The sequence below is a fragment of the Cuculus canorus genome, chromosome Z (genome assembly GCF_017976375.1).
Source record: "Cuculus canorus isolate bCucCan1 chromosome Z, bCucCan1.pri, whole genome shotgun sequence".
Lineage (NCBI taxonomy): Eukaryota > Metazoa > Chordata > Aves > Cuculiformes > Cuculidae > Cuculus > Cuculus canorus.
This window is the reverse complement of record NC_071441.1, coordinates 42,279,034-42,302,461: the sequence shown is the minus strand read 5'-3', so window position 1 is coordinate 42,302,461 and position 23,428 is coordinate 42,279,034. Positions and strand designations below refer to the sequence as shown.

At 40.8% G+C, this 23,428-nt stretch overlaps 1 protein-coding gene across 1 annotated transcript; it reads right to left on the bottom strand.

Moving 5' to 3' along the window:
* Positions 1 to 3,125: 3,125 nt before the first annotated feature.
* Positions 3,126 to 23,321, bottom strand: FKTN (fukutin). The gene is made up of 9 exons (XM_009564710.2): positions 23,188 to 23,321; positions 21,791 to 21,850; positions 16,281 to 16,484; positions 14,601 to 14,878; positions 13,023 to 13,155; positions 11,377 to 11,506; positions 10,117 to 10,250; positions 9,128 to 9,255; positions 3,126 to 5,687 (listed from the first exon to the last, which is right to left on the bottom strand). The coding sequence occupies exons 1-9, from the start codon at positions 23,290 to 23,292 to the stop codon at positions 5,474 to 5,476; spliced, it is 1,386 nt and encodes a 461-aa protein (XP_009563005.1). The 5' UTR covers positions 23,293 to 23,321; the 3' UTR covers positions 3,126 to 5,473.
* Positions 23,322 to 23,428: the final 107 nt, after the last annotated feature.

Sequence of the window (23,428 nt, the reverse complement as noted above, 5' to 3'; positions counted from 1 at the left end):
CTGGAGTTCAGGCTGGTCCCCAAGAGATCCCATCCCTTTAAATCAAATCATTATTTATTACTATTGTTCTTTAAAAAGAAGAAAGGATCAAAACTGCAGACAAAATCTCGGTATTACTATCAGTCTCAGTGGTGTTTCTATCCCCACCCATGCTGCTTTCTCCCCCTTGTCCTAGTGCTACACGCATTGTTTCCTCATGTTTGCTGGGCCTGGAGAAGGCCCCAAGGAGATCTTATGGCTGCATTCCAGTACCTGAAAAGGCTACAAGAAAGCTGGGGAGGGACTGTTTACAAAGGCTTGTACTGATAGGACGAGGGGCAAAGGGTATAAACTGGAGAGGGCCAGATTTAGACTAGGCATAAGGAAGAATTTTTTTCCCTGTGAGAGTGGTGAGGCACTGGCACAGGTTGCCCAGGGAAGCTATGGCTCCCCCATCCCTGGAGGTGTTCAAGGCCAGGCTGCACTGGGCCTTGGGCAGCCTGGCCTAGTGGGAGGTGTCCCTGCCCACGGCAGGGGTGTTGGAACAAGATGATGTTTAAGGTCCCTTCCAACCCACACCTTTCAGACTCCTTGCAGGCTCGGTACAGAGCCTGAGGTCTGGTATCAGCAAGAGCAGCACCCTGCTCCTGGGCTGTGGGACTCGCCGGCCTGAGTGCACACGCTCACAAGGCTTTGGTCCACAGAGGAGCAGAGGCACAAATCCCTCCCGAATGCCACACGCCAGCCATTTCCTTACCGGCGCTCTGATTTCAGCGAAGCTGTTGTTCTTCGGCCACACCCCGACCCTGGTATGATCTGGGGCTGTTACAGGTCTGTGTGGAGTTCCAGGGGTGGATGGCCTTTGCAGCTCACAGACAGAGCATTGGGTTTCCCGCTGCATGTCAAACCACAGAAATTAAAGCACCATCAGGCTACTCAGCCTCTTGATCTCCACAACCTTCCCAAATGTGTGGGTGAGCTTTCCTGGGAAGAAATCCACAGTTTGTGCTTGTCTATTGGTTTGAAAACCAGTGCCTGCAGCCATAAGGAAGGTGCTTGGGGGCTTGTTGTCATCTGTCAAGGGAAAAGCTGTAGAGCTCAGTAAGTTCACAGTAGTAGCCTAGGTCTAGTTCTTAGTGCAAGAAAATAAAGGATTGAAAGGGATCCCACCTGCATCTGCTGGCTCTTCCTTCCAGCTGCTGGAGTACATCTTTCACAGAGAGATGAAGACTATGTAAAGCCATGTGTAAAGCCATAGCTGACACTTAAATTTGACATCAATTACTTTAGAGTGTCTTGATATCCATTTAGAGCCCCATCCTCCAAAACATTCCATGGTTTTGAGGCTTTTTCTGTCAATTCCAGGTAAAACTCAAGCTCCTCATAAACCTTCACTCCCATAGCTGTTCCCATCAACATAAAACATGGCCCAAGGAGTATACAGCAAACAGCATTACTCCTATGACAGTTGAGTAGTCCTTCAGGAACCAGCTATTTAAAGTTCATTTCATAGGCTGATATCTTATAAGCTCATATTCAGTATTTTTATCAGCTTTATTTCTTACTGTAAGGAGAAAAAGTGAGTTTCAAGAGTGTCCCATTAGATTTCATTTCACCTGTAAGATGGTAGGTCTCCTACTCCATCAAACTATACCAAGTGGTCCTCCCGACGTGGGGAGGACCTTTTTCACTAGATAAGGTTGCTCAAAGTGCTGCCCAACCTGACTTTGAATACTTCTGGGGTGGGGGATTCAAAACTTCTCAAGGCAACATGTTCCAGCATCTCATCATCCTCATAGTGACGAATTTCTTCTTTATAGGTAATCTAAATCTACTGGGTTTTTTTTTGTTTGTTTAAGTACAGACTCCCAGTCTGCATTGATGTTGAGGATTGCCTCAGATGCACGACCTTGCACTTGAATTTCATGAATTTCACTCTGCCCTACTTCTCAAACCCAATGAGGTCCCAGCTGGACGGCATCCCTTCATTTCAGCATATCAGCTTCACCACTCAGCCTTGTGCAATCTGCAGGTTTGCTAAGGGTGCACTCAGTCCAGCTGCCAACATCTTAAATTAAGATATTGAGCCACACCAGTCCCAATACAGATCCCTGAGGCACACCACTTGTTACTGATCTCAGTTTGAACATTGAGATATTGACTGTCACTCTCTGGATGTGGTCATCCAGCCAATTCCTTATCCATCTTGCAGTCCATCCATCAAACCCACATCTCTCCAATTTAGCAACAATCATTTGCTGGGGGACCATATCAAAGGGCCAACAGAACTCAAGATTGTGCCATAGTTGCTCTTCTCTTATCCACTAATGCAGTCACTCCATCACAGGCAGCCACCAGATCAGTCAGGCGCAACTTGCTCTTGTTAAAACCATGTTGGCTGCCTCTGATCACCTCCATGTCATGCATATGCCTTGACAGAGCATCCAGGAGGCTATGTTCTATGATCTTACAAGGCACAGAGATAAGGCTGACTGGCTGGTAATTGCCGGGTTGCAACTTTTCTCCCTTTTTCAAGAAGGACATAATTCTTTTTCTCCAGCCACTGGTGACTTTGCCTGACTGCATAACTTTTCAAATATGTTGGAAAGCAGCTCAGTGACTACATCTATCAGTTCTGTCAGGGATGCATCTCATCAGATTCCATTGACATGTGTACATACACATTCCTTAGGTGAGCTCAAACCTTATCTTTTCCTATGATGGGAGGAATTTCACACCCCTACTCCCTGCCTTGAAGTTTAGGGGCTTGAGAGATGCGGTAAGAGAGATGATAATTGAGAACCAAAGCAAAAAAGTTCTTGAGTACCTCAGTGTTTTCCATGCCCATTATCACCATCTCCTGGGTTTTTTTTGTATTTTTCTGGGAGCCAAAAAGAAACAAACTGGTGTCTACCCACCGCAACTGCATAGCTGTGGCTCAAAGCCAGGTAGGGGAGATAAAACCTTTTTATGTGGACACCCACACCCAGGCTGACCTCCCAAGAACTGAAAGAGTGGCCCAGATTCAAAGAGGCACTGCACAAAACATGACAAGGAGACATCCAGAAGTGCAACATGCTCATGCAATTCCAGGATCTTTTCTTCTTCATATGGGCACTTGATTTATTGCAAGTATCTCCGTTGTGTCCAAGTACCTTTATTTAAAAAAACCCAAACTCTCAAGAGAGACGGTCAATAAGAAAGTCCTAAATTTTACACTGTGGTAGGTCACAGAAACCACAATGAAGTGTGTTAAATGCTGCCCAAGATGACAAAACAAAGGATGAAACAACATCTTCAGTTGCAAATTTTACTCTTCTTTTAATCAGTGTTAAATATACACTTGTATCCCCTGAAGAGAAAATGTTTTAACCTGAAGAATAACTTACAGGTATAATCAACTATTTAAGACATTCTGCCTTTCAGTGACATGCATTTTTTTCCACTAGTCTTTCCATTTGCAAATACAAAGTCAAAAAATTGTCATAATTATAAATTTCTGATAGCATCTTTTTTCTCCTAAAAGTTTCTCACGTTTGATAAACATACAGGCTTATTGTATGTTACCAAACAAAGAAGTTCATGACAACAGAGTTCTGAACATGAAAACCATAAGGACATGGGCTTTTTTCCACTTTAACGAAGTGGAAATTCTACCTGAAATTATCCCTTATGATGTAATGTTTACCTTACTGAATAAATGTCATTAGCAGGATTTTACATCTTTCTCTTCTTAATTAGGCAAAGTTAACATAGTTACCATACGAATTGAAGAGCCATCATGACAAATTGTTGCCAGAAGCTGAATAAATTATTCCAGTGTTTCAGTGCCAGAAGACTTCTGGAACAGAGAGCAGTGGCAGGAGAAAGCATAGAGCATGCTTCAGGATCAAAAAAGCAGGGAACCTCCAGAATGCATCTGGAACGATACAGTAATAAAACTGCCACGAGCCAATAGCTATTTCATTTCTCCAGAACTGCATACATTTGAATACACAGCCAAAATCCACAGATCAACAGAACACAAACCACAGAATCAGCCTATCTCTACCCAGTGAAAGGTGGAAAAGCTGCAACCCATAGATAGCCTTTTTTATTTAGCAAGGAAAGAATGAATACAGGCTTGTTGCAAGTAAACATGACCTCCATTCAGTAGCTTGACACTGGTTCACAGGTACCCCTGAGTCTGTACCATGTATTATAGCTGTAACTCACTAGCTGCTCTAGAGTCCTTGTCTTCCCTGCACATCAGGACTGGCTTAAACTTAGGGGACACACCCTCATAAGAAAGCTATTATCCCTCTCCAAAATACTGAAGAAGAAAGGTTATTTTATTGACCAAAAGCACAAGCAGAAGCAGGAGCAGAGAGCTGTCAAGCTTCCACTCTCTTCCAACCCAAAGCCCAATGTTAGTCTAACACTGCACTTGCAATTATGATACTGCAAATTTGATGAAACAGTTGGTATTTGTACACAATCTCCTTACGCTTAGAGAAAAGAGCTATGGTTTTCTGAGATCTCTGTTCTGCAAGCCCATGTTAAACAGCAAACACTATGAATGCTCCCATTTCTACCTACTTGTAAGTCAGCAGGGGTACCTATAATTTTCTAAAATCTAGTCAAAATTTTTACACGGAGAACACAGTAACTGGGACAGCAAAACCAGAATATTTACTTTTTTGCTGGGAAGACACCCCTTCGGCATACACCTTCAAGTTCTTTAAAAAAGCTAAAAAAAAAAAAAAAAAAAGAAAAAAGAAAGGAAAAAGCAGATAACATTCTCTGTCCTAACTGCATGAAGTGGTCAGGTCACAAAAAAACCTAACTGTTATCGCAACATCTCTGGTGCGGATATTTTCTCCTTCCATTCATCCAGTATTTTGCCATTACCCAGTACACTCTACATGTAAAGCAGATGGCTCATGTGTTCTGTGTAATAGAAAGTTTCCACTTCTAAGAGCAATCTGCTAAATATCGTAGGGATATATCAGTCTCAAATCAAGCACATTAACACCATTAACTCTGTTGTTATTGAATAACAACAGATAATAAGTTGAATATTCACAGATCTCCTATGAAATAACAAGGAACTCCTCTGTGATTTTTCCATCCTGTCCTCTCTTCAGCTTCAGAAGTGAAGAGTCCCAAGGTTTTGATGATCCCAGAAAAATCTAAACCACTTAGCCACTGCATACATTTAAACAGCCAACTGCCTATAAGTTTACTATAACATTTCTTCTCTACTCTCTTTGTGCAGCTTTTCTTTTAGCTTCCTTTCTCTTCAGTTGCTACGTCCTGCCTTTAGTATTTTCCTTCAACTGCTTGGAAAATGCATGATGAAAATGCAAAAAAATACCTGTTAAGTAAAAAAAAAGGTAAATGTCTCCTTAGGAAACAGATGAGAAATTACAAAAGGAATGGATCTTGATGCCTTAGGAAAACACAAACTGACAGTTTCAAGGACAGCAGGCATCCTCTATCAGGAGTCAAGCCATCAGTAGATTTGAATGACATCATCCCATTCATCAATGGGCCAGACACCATTGTACTGCACATTGGATGGTGAGCTCTTCCAGTCCCATGTCTTCACAGGAATCTTCCAGTCTGGGCCATAGTTGGCTTCAACATACTGAAGGGTTTCACAGGGCACATGTACCTTGAGCTCTACAAATTCAGTCCAACACAAAGTAAACTTTGGAAAGAGATACCTGTATCAGAACAAAACAACATGGTCACTAGCAGAAGATTGAAACACATCTCTAAATACGTTCATGGAGAAAGCAAGCAACCGCAGCAAGTGGCCATATTACATTTATAGTATTTTTTTCTTATTTAATAGCTTCCTATCTATGAAATATTATTCATATACTGGGCAGGGGTGCTGTTATCAACAGTAACTGGTTAACATTTGCCACATGTTCTTAGGAAGAAACATTTCTAACTCTTTTGCTGTTTATTCCCATATTGTTCTGCCACCTATTGGAAATCACTCAGTCCTTGTCTCTACTTTTCGCCTTACAAACTGGATTTAACAGTTACTTCACTTAGAAGGGTGTCAAGAGTAAGATATGTGTTATTTGGTAGGTGAGACTTTGATACAAACAGCATTACATACTTGATTATGAGGCAGGTCTTTTTTAAAATCAAGTTTTTACTTTTCTTCAATCTTTCCAAACAAAGCATGCAATTCCCTCTCAGTATCCATGTTTAAATATGGAACTAGACTTGGAATAGCTGCAAATAATTAATATACAGCTGTCACCGTGTACCTTCTGAAACCATCTAAGTCCATTCAAATTTTAGAAATAGTTTGTTTTACCAAACTGACCTTGTTCTGTACCTGCTTTTTTCTACATAAGGGCCAACATAAGCTCTACCTATAAGTATGCTCACAGCAGCTGAAGTTCATAGGTAAATTTCACAGTTTGATCAGAATTACATCCTACAGGAGCCCAGTGTCAGGGTCAATCTGTTGAACAAGTAAATACCAAAGACTATGCACTATTCCTGCAGAGTATCACTCATTTCTGAAGCTGCAAATTCTTCCACAGAAAAAAGTTGTTGGGTTTTTTTTCCATTTAGCTCTACACTAAACTAAACCAAGCCAAAAAAAACCATCAAAAATGCCAGCTACCAAGGGGAAAGCAAGATCATTCCAAGTGGCAGAGATAAGGCTACCTACTCTGCTCACCATTTTCATTCCCATTTCAGTCTCATCAGTCTTGACCATAAAAGTCCTGAAAAAGTCCTGACACACAACTTCCTCTACGTCAAGAGCCTACAGAATTAACTAATTTTAAGGATTAAAGCATACAGTATAAATGTGATTCCCACATTCAGTTTTTGCAAATACTTATTCTCTGCTGAAGAATGCTGTAAATGTCCAGCATTAATTTTGTAAACATATAGGTCTCAGTTGCTGTAAATCCAAGAGAAGATAAGGAGAATGCACGATTGCTTGTGTCTGGAATGATGAGGAAGTATTTGTGTACATGAAAATGCAAATCATAGACTTGTAAGGTTCAGAAACCAGTTCTCTGAGGAAACAGAGATGAAAAATGACAAATCAAAAATATTTTAGAGACTAAATGAGAAATACTTTCATTTTTCATAGTTTTGTTTAGCAAGATGTATAGAAAGTATGCCTATACAAATATTTAGCTTTCTCAGAAACATGGTTTTTACCCTTAATTTTTAAAAACACAAATACCTTGGAACAGAATTACCCACAATGATTTAGTAGCCACTAGTATCTCTTCTGATACCACAGAAACAGCTGGTGAGATTCCTTTAAAATTGTTAAAAGTGGATGAGCAAACAATCACTTCCCTTTTAACTGACCTTCTCACATTACCTTCCCCCAAAATTTTTAAAGGGCTGAAGACTGAACAAAATTGAGGGTCATTCTGGTGTTGCAGGCATTTAGATCAAGCATGCTAAAATATCACATCTCGCAGCTAAAAAGCCACGATCTTTCTTCTCTTACTGAAAAATCACTTTGAATAACACATATCTAGAATTATTTGGCTAAGCATTCTAAACAGCCATGTTCTGTCAGGGGTTGTGGCCCTTATAATAGCAAATGAGTAGTTTTCTTACTCCTTTTCTATAAGAATTAAGTACAGTAAATTATGCATAAAAAACACTAGTTCAGAATTAGAGGCTTCCCTGCACCACTATGTCTAAGCAAATTTGTTCTTATTGAACTAGAAAGCTGTGTTGGTAAACTTAAAACATTACCACCATAAAAGGAAGTACCAGGCTACAGGAAAAGGACAGTGGTTTATGAAAGCTGGAGTTCCAAAAGAGCTGTAATATCCCAAGATATAGGAGCTGGAGCAGAGCACAGCTTCACACCAACTCTCTATTCTCTTGCACTGGACCATTCATACCACAGAAGGGAAAAAAATCTCCAGCTCTCAAGTACCCAACAATTCCTACAATGGAATTTTGAAAGAGCATGTCAACTCCACTGGCATGAAAACAGCTATTGCAATTTAGACACAACAGAAGTACAAAGAAAACAAAATTAATTTATTGGTCAGGTTCCTCCTCAGAATGCAGCACACAAAAATCCTCCAAAATCTTGTATGGAAAAACAGACATTAAGCTTGCTTTGGAAAATTAGAAAATTGTTGTTCTAGTCTAAGAAAGACATTCTGCAACATACCACATTTTCTGTGGCAATAATCCAAGAACTCTTTCTTTAGTCTATTTGTAAGTTTGTCTTTTGATTGGTCATCAAAATACCTTCCCTAATTTTTGTTTATCACTTCAGAACAAAGGTAACTTAGACATTATCACCACCTGGATGACACTGCTCACTAAGTTTTCATTAGCTAAATACAAGCAAATTCAATTCAGGCAAAATAAGAAAGATAATAAAATCCTTCAGAAGTCAACAAAGTTTTCAAGTAATCTGCAACTATGTCTTCCTGAGTTAAGGTGGATGATGGAAAGAAACAAATATAATTATCCAAACCTATTTGCTGAGTAGCCTAGGAAGCTGTTGTACTTATTTGCTGCTTTAATACTGAAAGATATGAAACAAGAAATCTGATATTCTACTTTCAATTCCATTTTCAGAACACAACCAACAACAAGGTCTGCCGTAGTCATCCACAATGCTGTCATAACATTACAGTCAATAACGCAGTCTCAAAAATCCGAACATATGGGGCTTTTACACCTGCACTTCACAAGGACAGTTGAGGCTTTCTACCATAATGCTCCATCATCGAGACAGATGCCTAAGGATCCATTTTTTACTGCAAAATTACAGTTTGTGCAACACTTCTAGAGATTTCTTTCATGTCTTACCTGTTTATTTAACTAAGGCTTGTCACAGACCAGATAAGATCTGCTTGATACAATGACATGCCAGCGTTGCTTTTCATTTTATGACAGAAATTGACAAGCCAAACACCTCTCTAGTAAGGCACAATACTGTTCTACTTCTCTGGTCTGAAAGTGCAAAAGCATCACAAATTCTCCTCTGATAGCCACCCTTCCCACAAAGAGCACAGACTTTTGCCAGGCAACAACATACACAACACACAATGCCAACACTAAACACTAACTTTTTGCCAATACTAAACACTAACTTTTTCAGGTTTTTTCCTATCAAAGGTACAAATCCAGTTCATACTTAAATTTCTTGCCCGATTTGGCCTGAGTTCCTCCATTCCATATGTGGTCATCCTCTTCATAGAAGAAAAAAATATCAAGTTTCACATCATCTTCTCCCTGGAAAGAGAGTTCCAAGCTGTCTTCTACCTGTGAGACAAAAATACATACTGCATATATTCATAAAAATATAAAGCTCATCAGGTTACAGAAAATAAACTTATTTTGGCCAGGCATGCAGAGTCACTCCTATCCTAACTGAAGAAAATACACTAATTGTGCAATTTTTTTTATGCTTTAAGAACACTGGAAATTTTCTGCAACTCAGTGAGACTACTTTCTCTTTCCTCCCTTTGGCCTCAAAAATTTCAGCACTATCTCCTTGTCTGTCACAAGCAAAATACTCTCAGTGAATAAATACATGACTAGTAGGCGTATCCATTTAGCATACTTCCTCTATAATAAAACCACGCTAGGTGCCAGTAATGATACATCACTTGAACTGTAACTGAGCCCTCACGTTCCTCTTATTTTGCTTATTCTCTCCACCATTTTGAAGCCTACACTCTGAAAAAGTTAAAGATCCACATAATAATGAACAAGCCCTGTGCTCACCTCAAGCCATCCTATCCCTTTCTGCTAGTTTTACCAACAGGGCTACAGATAACCTCAGAGCTAGCACCAATCCTCCTGCACGATGGGGCCTGTCTAATCTCAAATACTAAATTCTACCTTGATTCTTAAGTTTCTCTAGAAGCACTGAAACAGATTAGACCCCTTTAAAACTTATTCTGAGGTGGAATACAGATTCCCCAGGCAGGACTGAAGCCATTAAGAAAGCTGTTTTCTCACACACTGTCCAAGAGAACACCAAAAATCGACAAGATTATAGATTTAGTAAAGGTCTGCCAGGGAGAATTCAAGTGTCCACTTCTACAGAAGGGATCTGCAGCTGTTTTCAAACTTATGAACATAAAGAAAGTCACATGAAGCAAAATGTTCATTATGTACCTTGCCAAATTTGTGCTTCAGTGGTAACCCTGCTTTCTGAAATGCTGGAATGATATCTGCTTTGTAGTCCCTTATGAAGACTCCCAAATCCACATCTTTGCTGTGGGGAATAACATTGCACTGTCTATACCAGCCTGAGGGGGGCAAAAAAAAAAAGGAGGTTAAAAAAAAGGTAGTTAATTCAGGAACACAAGAATTATATCAGCAGAACAAAATCTACATAAAAATTAATTGCCATAAAGTCAAAAGGGAAAGATCTTCAAATAAGACCATAAACAAGATTTTTTACTTTCTCTAGTATGAAATTAAGCACACTGAATAAAACAAGTATTACTGCGCTTAAAGCTGTTTCTTCCAGAAAGCCAAAAATGAGAGGGAAAACACTAACTATTTCAACAATAAAGTACCTTCAGTTTTCTAATCTAAATGTCTTTAAAGGAAAATATTCTTTATCTAGGCCCAAATCTAATCAGCAATGAACAGTTACAGGGCTACAGCTGTGCTTTTACTTTGAAACTTTATTATTTTAAATAGTGTCTGAGATGTTGATAAACTTTCAAGCACCACTGCAAAATAGTAAGACAAGAAGTGAAACGTCCTTTTGTCTGTTTCATTAAAGCAGCTTCATTAACTGTTCGGTCAGAAAATGATAATCCCTAGGACCAAACAAATACAAATCAAATGTGCACACACATGAATTTTCAAAACCTATTTTGATAAGAAAAGGATCTTCACCAGTGATAAGATACTAATCCCATCTTCAGCAGAACTGAGACCTTGCAGTACCTGCTGTAACAGGCTGACATTTTGTTAAAAGGGTGTAGTTTAAAATAAACAAATGAATGTTTTTAGAAGTTAGTATAAGCACCAAATTACATGTGAAGAAAAATCTGGTGGAAGTCTACATGGACAGCATAATATGTGCCCATCGCTGTTCTTTTCCAACTAGCACCTCAGTAAATTCCACTTCACAAAATTTACTGATTACTTTCTAAGCACTGATCAACACAACAGAGATAATTGCTAAAAACATTAAATGCTTCACTGGAAATTTGCTCAACATCTCCAAGGTTCAGGTTTCTAAAGAAAAAGCATTTTATCAGGAGTAAAGAGACAAATCTGAATAAAGTTAATGCCACATATTATCTTCCAACCAAGTACACTTAGCTGAAAACCTCAGCCGACACCACAAGCAATACAGGATGCAATGTTTAAAATTTCAGAGGAGTTTACAAATTAAACAGAAAAGAAATATCTTACCAAGGCATGTTCCACTGCTCAGCCAGAACTTTACTCCCAAGTTATTCAGTGTCAGGGCAGCCAGATGGAGCAAGGATTTTGCTTTTTTTCTGAACTCCACTGCATCAAGAGAGGCATCATCAGGATATAGCTGGAAGGCAAAGGAAGAATAAGCACCCTTTTGTCAGAGAGGAAACTTGTCACTTCATTTTTCAGTGTCCTATGAAAAAATGACCTTTAGAAGTTTATTTAAATAATATCTGGACAGGATCCGTTTTCACATATACAGCTCAGTTTGAGAACATGCACCAGAATGAAGTTAAAATTTTAACTCTTAAATATCAATCTCCAGTTTTTCCAAACTAGCAGAATGTAAACTCCCAGTAAAATAGCATAAAAATATATTAGACACCGATTCTCATCACTTGGCATCAACAGAGATGAATCCTAGTTCACACGCTGAAGCCAATATCCACAGTCCCAGGGAAAAACCGGGACATAATGGAAGTTACTTCCAACACATGAGTTTATTTGGCGCCACCCTGTGTTACAACTGGATGTTTACAACCTTTGCCATATAGTAGAAATAACACTAACAGAAATCAAACCCATCTTCCCGCTACAACTGTGGCAAGATCTTCTGTTAATGCAAAGCCAAAACCAACACCACAGTCTGGGACAGCATTCCCAAAATCAAACACAGGAACAACGCACCACTGAGCTTCACGACAGATTTCATTAAGAACTCTTGGGCAACAAACAACTGAAATTCATACCTACTTTTCAAACAGATGACAGCCACTTATTTCGATATTAAAACTGAAACAAAGTTCAATGTACCTTCTCAGGCACATCTTCTCTGTGTGCGGTAATAGCTGCTTGGAGGTTTTAGAGCTGAAGGGGAGAATGCTTACAATTTCTGTCCTTTAGAGATATAATGACAACACACGGGTCTCCTTGGGTGTAGAAACCCTCCTGCTACACGTATAGGGTGCTGCAGACTACCAGACTGACAAGGGTGGTCTTCCCCTCAAGACCTTCCTTTCCTCAAGACCTCAAATGTCTGAAGAATAGAACCTCTAATGTCCTCTTTTTTTCCCCCTTATACTGCAGCAGAAAGTTTTCTACTATCTGCTAAATTAGGTAGCAATATTCTAAAAATAATGCTCTAAATAGTGTTGAAAATACTAGCTTACATGGCCAAAAAGCAATAAGACAAGTAATTTCAAAATGAGTATAACATTTCAAACAAACCGAAGTACGAACATGGAATTGCAGGGCACAATTCAAAAGAATATAAAATGAAATTTTACTCAGAACTCGGAGAACTCTTACAAGGAAAATCCTCAGCCCCAAAGGTACACAAGATCTTAGTGTTATTTACATACAATCAATTTAACAGTAACAATGTGTGAGAATTATAGACATGTTGGTTACCATTTCATTACAAAGTTTTGGAAAATTGCACTAGAGACGAAAAGACAGACCATGATTTTCAGTTTTAGTTTTATTACCACTTACTCTGCGTATTGAGCTAAGAGGCTGCATTTAGCTTTATGTAAGTGAACAGTCCAATCTTGGTAAAAACCAAGGAATTGTTTGTAGGTTTGGGTCAATCACTGAAAATGTATATTACATCTCACAGACACTACCCAGTTACCACTAACCTGAAAGAAAGCTCGAGCTTCTCTGTACCTACATTCAAGAAATCTAGAGTGTGACATCTCCTCTAGAAAACTGGATGGATTTTTCGGAATTTGAACTTTTAAGTCATCAATAGAAATAAGCAGAAGTTCTGGTCTGCAAGGAAAGAAAGATGATACATTATCCCATTTAGGTCTGAATTAGAGTAAAATGCTGTTTGCAACAGGTGATGCTGACGTGCACAGGACACTTTTTTCCTCTAGCTCAGGTTAAAATCCTAATGCATAGTACTGGCAGCGATTCCTCTATCCAAATACACCCAAAATCGATTATAAAAGATGAGCAACAGGAGCCTCAACAAGTTCTCCATATACTTCCAAATTTTGTTTAAAAAGAATTCTATGCCTACATGTCCACAGTCAGTTTGTCAACCCAACAATTCCTTTCCTAACACATGACTTGCTTGGAATTTGTTTAGAGCTGTTGTTCAGTGCATTTGAAAATCGAGGCTATTTATTTAGTTGTCTAAGTATGCAATGCACGTAAAAACGAAATTTTACCCTGTATTTTAAGGCTGACTGTATTTACAATTTAAAAACTGTTCAGCCTTCACAACGAATTGAATGTCATATTTAACAGCTTAGAATCGACTCTAAACGTTCAAGCACACAACTGGTATAGATTCCATGTTTTAGAAGGACAAAAGAGTGGTGTCAGTTTTAAAGAAAAAGTTAAACAGATTTAAACAGATTTATTTTAACCTCTGAAATGTTTGGCCGTTTTTCTCTGATTTATGGTACATTCCCAACCCTAGTGGTTGGCTTTGAACACAGCAACAAGATTTGCCATTATTTGTATTTCCTGAAATACTGCTACTGAAAGCATTGTATGACAAGGTAGACATTCACAGTAACTTTATCAATGTAACGCAAAGTTTAAGCATAAGGCAATCAACAATTAGCACCACCAATACAAACATTTATGCAAGAAAGGATTCCCATCAGCAGGGTAAGAGCTTGGATTAGGTGCAACCATTAGTACAGGTCTTAGTGAGACAAATGTCATCTCTCTTTAGTAAAGGTCTTTAACATTGATTATTTGGACTGCTACTGAATGGATTTCTGTTGCTTCCTCTTTTATTCAGTTTTTAGATACATATAGTTATACAAAGAATATCAAACATCTATAAGCTAGTACCAAATCTCTTGCCACTTCTCTTTTACCCCTGTACCAAATGCAAAGTTATCATCACATTTCAAAGTTTTAAATATATTAATGATAAACCACTGACTCTACAAGATCCTCTAGTACATTCAAATTCAGTCATGACTTCTTTGTCTTGTCTTGTCTTTCTGCTTACTTCGACTGGGCTACTCAGCAACTTCCTCCAAAATGTAGTTCTTTATTTATAAATGGTGGGTAGCTCTTATTCTCAGGTAAACAGAAATAGAATCTTCATACCTTAATTAACCTGCACTTCAAGGGCTGAGCCATACATGAGCTAAATTTTACAAGAGTAAAAGAGAGTAATTTTAAACAAAGGAGAAAAGTTATTTTAGAAGTGCCATTATGGCTTTTTCCCTCCTCTGTTCTGAACTCACTTTTCATATGCTCCAGGGTAGCGACCAAAGTGGAGTTTCCGGAAAGGCACAAACTTTCTGTCCATATGTTGCTTAAGTCTCAGGGGGCCATGCCAGAGATAATTACCGCTCCTCTCATAGAAGACCACAAGATGAATGGCATGAGATGCCAGTTTAAATATGTAGTGCAAGGGAATTTCAATCCCAGACAGGTCATCCATCCCATCCAAGCGGGGGTCCTTGTTTATAATCTTCAGCCACTGGAACCCCATTTTCTCAGCAGTTCTAAAAAGGCCAACCTAAAAATGAAATATAGGAAGAGACAGAGAGACAGAAAGAAAAAGAGAGACGCTAAGGATTAGAGAAGCTACAATTGAATGCTAAATGCTTATTATTAACTGACATTATTCCCCATTTTCATTTTCTAATCAGACTTAAACACAAAATACTTAAAAATTTCTAAGACCTTCAAGGTCAGCAACCACAAGCAATTCCAACCACTGTTGGCTTGTCTTCAATTTTGCCCCTCAAACTAGTCAATAAAACAACTACGAAATCTTATAAGCCATGCCTGGACTAAGTTTGCTCCTTGCTGTAGCACCCTTCTTGGCATCTTTGAACTGTTCTGTAAAGGTATTCTTGTGCTGAACTTAGCATTCATAATCCCTTGAATAAAGATAGCACTAGTGCAAAATCTTTTATTATACACATGAATATTTGTTTAAACCTCACAAACACCAAACACTGTGCTAACTAGCAGGCTTTCATACTTCCACAGAGAAAGGGAGTGAAATTCTGGCTACAAAAAGAACCAATCAGCATCCAAAGACCCCTTCAAGTACCCACCCCACTCCTCTCCAAAACGTTTTATACATGAATATCCGCTTCTCCTCAGGATGCAACAGATATTATCAAGGAGCTACAATGGAAAAGGGAAATGCATTTATATTACCATGCACCACCTTATTCTCCATTTCTTTAATTATTTTACAGGTATGGGTAAAACCACTGTGTGACAGATCCAAAGTGCTACCACTTCTCACTTGAGAGGGACTCCTTAAGGTAAAATAGTCACAGACCATTTTAATCTCTCCTGCTTTTTCTCAAAAAAAAACCAAAAAACAACACACCCCTCCCCCGAAAAAGCTGCGTGTCACTGGTATCTTTGGTCTGTATAAATCAATCTAATAAATATTTCCAGATGACATTCAATTGATGAAATAATCTTGGGTTCCATTTTGTCCCTCATCATATGCTACACCTCTATTTTTAACACAACCATTTAAAAATCTCAGAACACCAAAGAAAAGCAGAGATTCCAGTACACTAAGCTCGCTCCTTCCTTCCTTCCTTCCTTCCTTCCTTCCTTCCTTCCTTCCTTCCTTCCTTCCTTCCTTCCTTCTTTCTTTCTAACAGAAGACCCCTTTGGGGTTCATTTTTTTGGTGTAGTCTCTTACTACATGTGTTTATAAATACTGCAGACTGCTTCCAAAAACTTTTATTTATCTTTAAATCACTCTTAAGGTATACAGGCTAGTGTCTGGATACCTTTTACTTTAAAAAAGAAGCTTCCTCTACCAATACCTTCCACACAATTAATTCAGAGGTTTTAATACAGGCATGAAAGCATTTTGACACAAAATCATAGAACAGTTGTTATGCATTACAATCATGAATGTGGACTGAAGAAAAGGCACTTACTTCATGTTTCCATGTTTTGTCCAACAGAGCAAACGTAGTGAAGTCTCTTGGAGCACAGAAGTACTTGCATTCCAGACTAGGGCCGCCAGGTGAACTTTTAATCTGCTCAATGTCTTTATCGACCAGTCCCAGAACCAAAGGATCAATCAAATACACTGGTATATTGTGACTAGATATTAAGCCTAGGAACTTCCTGACCACATGCTGTTTGACAGAGGATAAAGTTTGAAGTTAGAAATAGCAACTGTAAGCATACAAACATTAATACATTAAAACTCTTTGAAAGAAGGAAAAAGAAACAACCCATTGATATAAGGAAATCTTATCGCCTAACACATTTTCTGAGTGTGCACTTTAACTCCATGAACACTTGCAGAAAAGGAAATTTTTTTCTTTCAGAAGAACAAAAAGCTCTCAAGCTTTCCGGGTTTCTAAGGCCAGAAGAAAAAAATATTTCACCTTTGATTAGAAATTTCCACAAGTTAAAGCACTCTAATGCCAGGGTGCTAGACTTCAGAATGGACTGAAGTCTATATTCTTTTCAGCTTTAAAATTAGTTGGAAACCACTTGAATAAATTAGAGATTACAGAATGAGATGTGATGAACTCGTTGGAGCTGAGGGAGCTGGCTGGATTCTGAGGCTGCTCTGCAACATCTAGGCAAGGAAGGAGAGGTGGTGGGGTAGCCCTCTATGTTAAAGAGTGGTTTGATTGCCTTGAGCTCAATGATGATGATGACATGGTTGAGTGTCTACGGATAAAAATCAGTGGAATGCCCAATAAGGCATATATCCTGGTGGGAGTCTGCTATAGAAGAGCCCAGCCAGGAGGAAGATACTGATGAGATATTCTGCAAGCAACTGGAAGAAGTCTCACGATTGCTAGTCCTCCTCCTTTTGGGAGGCTTCAACTTACCAGATGTCTACTGGAAGTATAATACAGCAGAGAGGAAACAGTCTAGGACATTGCTGGAGTGAATGGAAGGCACAACTGGTGAGTGAACCATCTAGGAAAGGTGCCCTAGTGGACCTGTTGCCTGTGAACAGCAAAGGCCTTGTGGAAGATGTGATAGTTTGAGGACACCTGGGGCACAGCAATCACAAGATGATAGAATTCTCAGTTCTGGGTGAAGTAAGGAGGGGCGTCAGCAGAACAGCCACCTTGGGACTTCCAGAAGGCAGACTTTGGACTGTTCAGAAGACTGGCTGATAAAGCCCCTTGGGAGGCAGTCCTCAAGGGCAAAGGAGCCTAAGAGGGCTGCATGCTCCTCAAGAAGGAAATCCTGACAGCACAGGAGCTGGCCATACCCACGTACAAAAAAACGAACCAGTGGGGAAGAAAACCAGCTTGGCTGAGCAGAGAAGTAAAAAGGAGATAGTATATGAGCTTTGGAAGATGGGGCAGGCATCTCAGGAGGACTACAAGGATCAAGCGAGATCATACAGATGGAAAATCAGAAGGGCTAAATCCCAACTAGAACTTAAATTGGCCAGTTCTGTGACAGATAATAAAAAAATGTTTCTGCAAATATATTAACAACAAAACGAGAACCTTCAGCATTTACTGGATGCAGGGGACGGAGCGGGAAATAGTGAGAAAGGATGAAGATAAAGCTGAGGTACCGAAGACCTTCTTTGCCTTAGTCCTTAACAGTAAGCTACGATGTCCTTTTGGGTACTTGGCCTCCTGAGCCAGAAGACAGGGAGAGAGAACAGAACAAAGCTTCCATGACCCATGACGAGACGGTTAGAGACATGCTCAGCCAATTAGACATTACAAGTCTATCTGGCTGGACAGAATCCACTATTGAGGGAGCTGGCAGAGGTGTTCACCAAGCCCCTTTCCATCATCTACCACCAGTCTTGGCTGACTGGGAAAGTTCCACTTGCCTGGAGATAGGCAAACATTACGCCCATTTACAAGAAGGTTTGGAAGGAGGATCCAGGGAACTAGAGGCCTGTCAGTCTGACTTCGGTGCCGGGGGGATCATGGAGCAGGTCATCCTGAGTGCTGTCACACAGCACACACAGGACACCCAGGTGTTCAGGCCCAGTCAAGATAGGTTTATAAAAGGCAGGTTCTGCCAAACTAACCTGATCTCCTATGACAAGGTCACTCACTTGATGCATGAAGGAAAGGCTGTGGATTTAGTGTACCTGGACTTTAGTAAAGCCTTTGACACCGCTTCTCACAGCATTCTGCCTGAGAAACTGGCTGCCACCGGCCTGGACAGGCATACCCCCTGCTGGGTAAAAAACTGGCTGCGTGGCCGAGCCCAAAGAGTTGTAGTAAATGGAGGCCAGTCACAAGTGGTCTCGCCAGGGCTCAGTGCTGGCTCCAGTCCTGTTCAATGTCTTTATTGACAACCTCAATGAGGGGACTGAATGTACCCTTAGCAAGTTCACCAATGACACTCAACTGGGAGGAAGTGTTGATCTGCTGGAGGGTAGGGAGGGTCTGCAGAGGGATCTGAACAGGCTGGATCGATGGGCTAAGTCCAGTGGGATGATGTTCAACAAGATCAAGTGCTGAATCCTGCACTTGGGACACAACAACCCCATGAAGCCATACAGGCTTGGGGAAGAGTGGCTGCAAAGCTGCCTGGCAGAGAATGACCCAGAGGTGCTGGATGACAGATGACTGAACATAAGTCAGCAGTGTGCCCAGGTGGCCAAGAAGGCCAATGGCATCTTGGCTTGTATCAGAAACAGTGTGGCAACCAGGACCAGGAAAGTGATTCTACCCCTGTACTTGGCACTGGTGAGGCCACATCTCGAATACTGTGTTCAGTTTTGGGCCCTTCACTACAAGAGACATTGAGGTCCTGAAGCGTGTAAAGAATGGCAAAGAAACTGGTGAAGGGGCTGGAGAACAAGTCTTATGAGGAGCAGCTGAGAGAACTGGGGTTGTTTAGCCTAGAGAAGAGCAGACTCAGGGGAGAACTCACCACTGTCTACAGCTACCGGAAAGGCGGTTGTAGAGAGGTGGGTGTTGGTCTCCTACAGGTGACAGGATGAGAGGAAATGGCCTCAAGTTGCTCCAAGGAAGTTTCAGATTAGACATCAGGAAAAATTTCTTCACTGAAAGGGTTTATCAGGCACTAGCAGAAGCTGCCCAGGGAGGTGATTGCATCACCATCCCTGGAGGTATTTAAAAGATGGGTAGATGAGGTGCTCAGGGGTATGTTTAGTGGTGGACAGGCTCAGCTGGACTTGATCGCAAAGGTATTTTCCAACTAAGCAATTCTATGATTCTCTCTTCTTGAAAAGCCGTGGTAGTCAGCAGCTGCTCTTACAAGTCCAAAAAAAAAGGCAAATCTCACACTGTTTTGAAAAAAGGAGGATGTGGAGAATCCTGATCGCCGTAATCCCAGCCCCCAGGGAACTTTTGGAGCAGAAGACCCATATATCCAAGCACAAGGACAAGGACATGATTGGGAAAGACAGCCAAAGGCAAACTGCACCTAATCACATTGACTACTTCTGAAGAAGTCTAGGGACAAGGTGAAAGCAATGGACACCGTTCACACCTTGACTTGAGCAAGGCTTCTGACCTAGTCCCACCTAATATTACAAAACCCCATGCAGGATGCCTGCTGTATATAAGGGGTGATCCTGTGAGAAGATAGGAAGTGAGTACTATCCAGTCTTTGGATGGTAGCATACCCAAGGCATTCAAACACAGCAACATTGCATAAGCTGTTGAGAGGATTTATTAACTTCACTCAGTGGAGAATTTTAATCAAGTGTATTTTAAATGTCCACAGCACACAGAAGATTTACAGCAACCACAGACACTCTATTAAAAAAAGGTAGCTGACGTATTTAACCATAACATTAACTTAAAGTACCATTTTAATCAGAATTAGGGCTTTGTCAGGCTTTGTATCGGCTACACGCAAGGTGAGATGTGATAAGGGAAAACAATGGTCTACTGCCCAAGCTATCTGTCTAGCAAGCTGACTCAGATTTCCCACCGAAGCTCTAACCTTCCTCTCGTCCAGCTGCTGAGTCTGTTCAATCAGACCCCATAGTCCAACCTCCAACTCCAGCATGCAGCTTCGGCTTCAGAGAGGCATAAAAATGTGAATGAAGACAGGATGTGTATCAACAAAAAGAATTTAGGCAGCAGCAGCACTAAATACGTAGCACAAGCAGGCGGCAAGGCCTGTGATTTCAACTATCCAGATTTGAAAGATAAGTGATGTGCTAGCACTATTTCTGTAACTAAAACTAGCAGATTAGATGGATGAACAGGAAGCAAATCTATGCAAAAATATCTACTTCCTTTTCCCATCACCTCTCCAGGGAAACAGATGCTTTCAGCTGAAAGATAATGTGGTAAAATGCATTGGCGACAATGTCAAGCAGCTAATTAAGCATATTTTGGCCTCATCACCGAGACTCTGAAAAAAGACTGGAATATAACAAGTCCCTGGCAGGGATATTCTGACTTGCTACTAACGATCCCATAAGATCAAACTGAAGCTAAATAAGAACTCTGTCTACCGGCTGGCTGATTGGAAGCCCACTGTGACCATGTCACCTAATACCTAACAGCTAGTTCCAAGGGCTGCCACCTCCAAGAACAGTGAGACATTCCTAGCAAAAGCAAGAAGTACACAGAGCAGTTGGTTTGGATTATTACCAATAACAGCTCTTAATCAGAGCACCTTTCTCTTGCTCAAGGCATTTAATGGCCTTATTTAGCTAATTAGCAGCACTATCATATTGCATCCAAACCAAAAGGCAGCCAGCTCCCAGGGCATAGTCCCCTTTAACCATCTGTGCTGTTCTTCTGCTGGAAGATTTGTTAACAAAAGGCTTCTATAAAAGCGTTTCCAAAAAACGCTAGCTACAAATAACATAAATGAGCTTCTGATTCTCTGAAGCCAACACAGTGTTTTGGTTGCACTCAATCCTGCAAACCTTAAGTAAGAAAAAAATATTCCATTTCATGTATTTACTGGCACTCTAACACTGCTTCTGAATACTGGAATACAGCAGCGGGTGAATGCTGAAATGTAACGTTTTCCTGCTTGTGAAGAGCTTTATGATCCAGCATAAGCAAGTAACACGTAATACCTAGCAGCAGGTTAAACAATTGGAGTGAGCAAAGAGGTACTCTGTGACCTGAGACCTGCAGCCAATTCTTTGCTATTATCAGACGAGCTGCATGTCAAATAAGACAATCTTCAACATTCATTGTGAAAGAAATCAAAAGGCTAAATCAAAACTCCTACATCAGAAAGAACAAGTTTTGCTTCTTAAAATATTAAGAACACTACTAAGGACTGCACAGGCAAAGGCTGCTAAGCTGTAACCGTTTCTCAACTCAATTTTAAACTGATGTTTTGAAACACTTCACTCAGTGAAGAATGTATCTCTTATTCCTTAATAGCTGAAAATCCCCAATGAAGAGGAAAGAGAAGTGGACCCTGAGTTTGCAATTTCAGAGGAGTTCTCTTGAGGCATGCAGAAGAATTGTATGAACAATGACATCATACATACCCATCTAGCGCTGACTTGGCCTGATTGGCGTCCTCTGACTTTTGAAAAAACTGCTCCATTCTATCAAAACCAAATAAGGGGAGGAGGAGAGAGAAAGAAAATCAAATGTTTCAGTCGAATTCCTGCTCTGAATTTCTTAACAGGAGATTCAGGGGCATTTATCCAGTTAGCACTTGTAATGATGGTGATGGTTATGGTTATGCCTCTGGTCAACCAACTACAGTAACAAACGTGAAGTCATAAACAACTGCTGCAGCTTAGTGCAATTAGAAGGACAGTGTGAGCCTTGGGGACTTACAGACATGCAAGAATTGCATGACTGTGTCTCAGGTTTCTAAGTGAATGCGCCAGTAAATGTAAAATAGGAAGCTGACAAACACGAACAGGGTTAGCAAATAGCACTGGGGCAAAGACAGCACAAATTAAGCCTCGGTCCTTCCACATATAAAACCAGAGAATTAAATTTGCAAGAGCACATTCATACTGCAAAGCCAAGGCAGTTAGCGGCCCAGCTCTCAGATTTTCAAAAGTATGAAGAAATTTGCATTCACAGTCTTGCTCCTTAAATCAAAAACTATAAGAAAGAAGTCAAAATCGTGCTTTTTGACTAAGACTGCCTGCATTTATTGACAACATTCTCAACAAAAAAAAGCAAACCAGGAAACATGACACTTATGTAGTTCTTCTATAAAAATAAAATGAAGGCATACAATTGCAAAGAGTTTGCTCGGTGAATCTGCATTGAGCTGTAAACTATGAAGCCACCAATAAAAACCAGAGTACTTAACCTATAGCAACATTTATCTCTTTCTCCCTTACAGAAAAAACATAGAATCATAGAACGGTTTGGGTCGGAAGGGACCTTAAAGATCATCCAGTTCCAACAACCCCTGCGACAGGCAGGGTCACCTCCCACCAGACCAAGCTGTTCAAGGCTCCATCCAACATGGCCTTGGACACCTTCAGGGATGGGAGGTGTTCAAGACAAACATTTCATGGGTGGGTGATGCAAAAGCTGGATTTGATTTATGACATCTAGAAAACTATAAACAGTGAATCACAAAGCACGCAGACAAGTGCGGGAAAAGCTGGGTTTTCTTTAAAAACACCACTGCTGTAAAACCTGAAGCCAATAATTTGTTGTAAAACCTGTAGCCAACAAACGCTGCCTGCCTTGTTTTCTTCAGGAAAGCCCGAAGACAGCACTGGCCTGACCTCAATGTCAGCAGAGGTCACCTTACAACGACAGCAGCCAGCGAGGATCAAGCCTGGGCGGCCCAAACCCGCAGCTGGGATGCAGGAAGGGGAACCAAGGGATGCTCGCGGCTGACGGAAGGAGCCGGATCTCGGGCCGGGGGCTGAAACGGAGGGAGGGATCCAGCCCGCGCGGCTCTTACCTTCTGCGATAGGTAGAACCTGTAATAGTAGAGCTGGAAAAGAAGGAAAACCAGGCTGGTCAGGGACAGGAGTGCCAGCACCGCGTTCTTATTGATCTTCTGCATGGGTCCTGGCGGCAGGAGGCGGTGCCGCCCCGCGCATGCGCGCTGGGAGGGGGAGGTGGCCCCGCGGCGGGGCGGGAGGATCGCACGGAGGCGCCGGGCGAGTGCCGGTCGCTGGCTGCCATCCCTGCGGAGCTGG

Excerpts from the sequence above, each read along its gene's own strand:
- FKTN (XM_009564710.2), bottom strand. The coding sequence starts at position 23,292 with ATGCAGAAGATCAATAAGAACGCGGTGCTGGCACTCCTGTCCCTGACC. Across the intron at positions 14,879-16,280 it reads ACAAAACATGGAAACATGAA|GTTGGCCTTTTTAGAACTGC; the intron begins GTAAGTGCCTTT and ends TTTCATTTTTAG. Across the intron at positions 13,156-14,600 it reads TACCCTGGAGCATATGAAAA|ACCAGAACTTCTGCTTATTT; the intron begins GTGAGTTCAGAA and ends CTTTCCTTGCAG.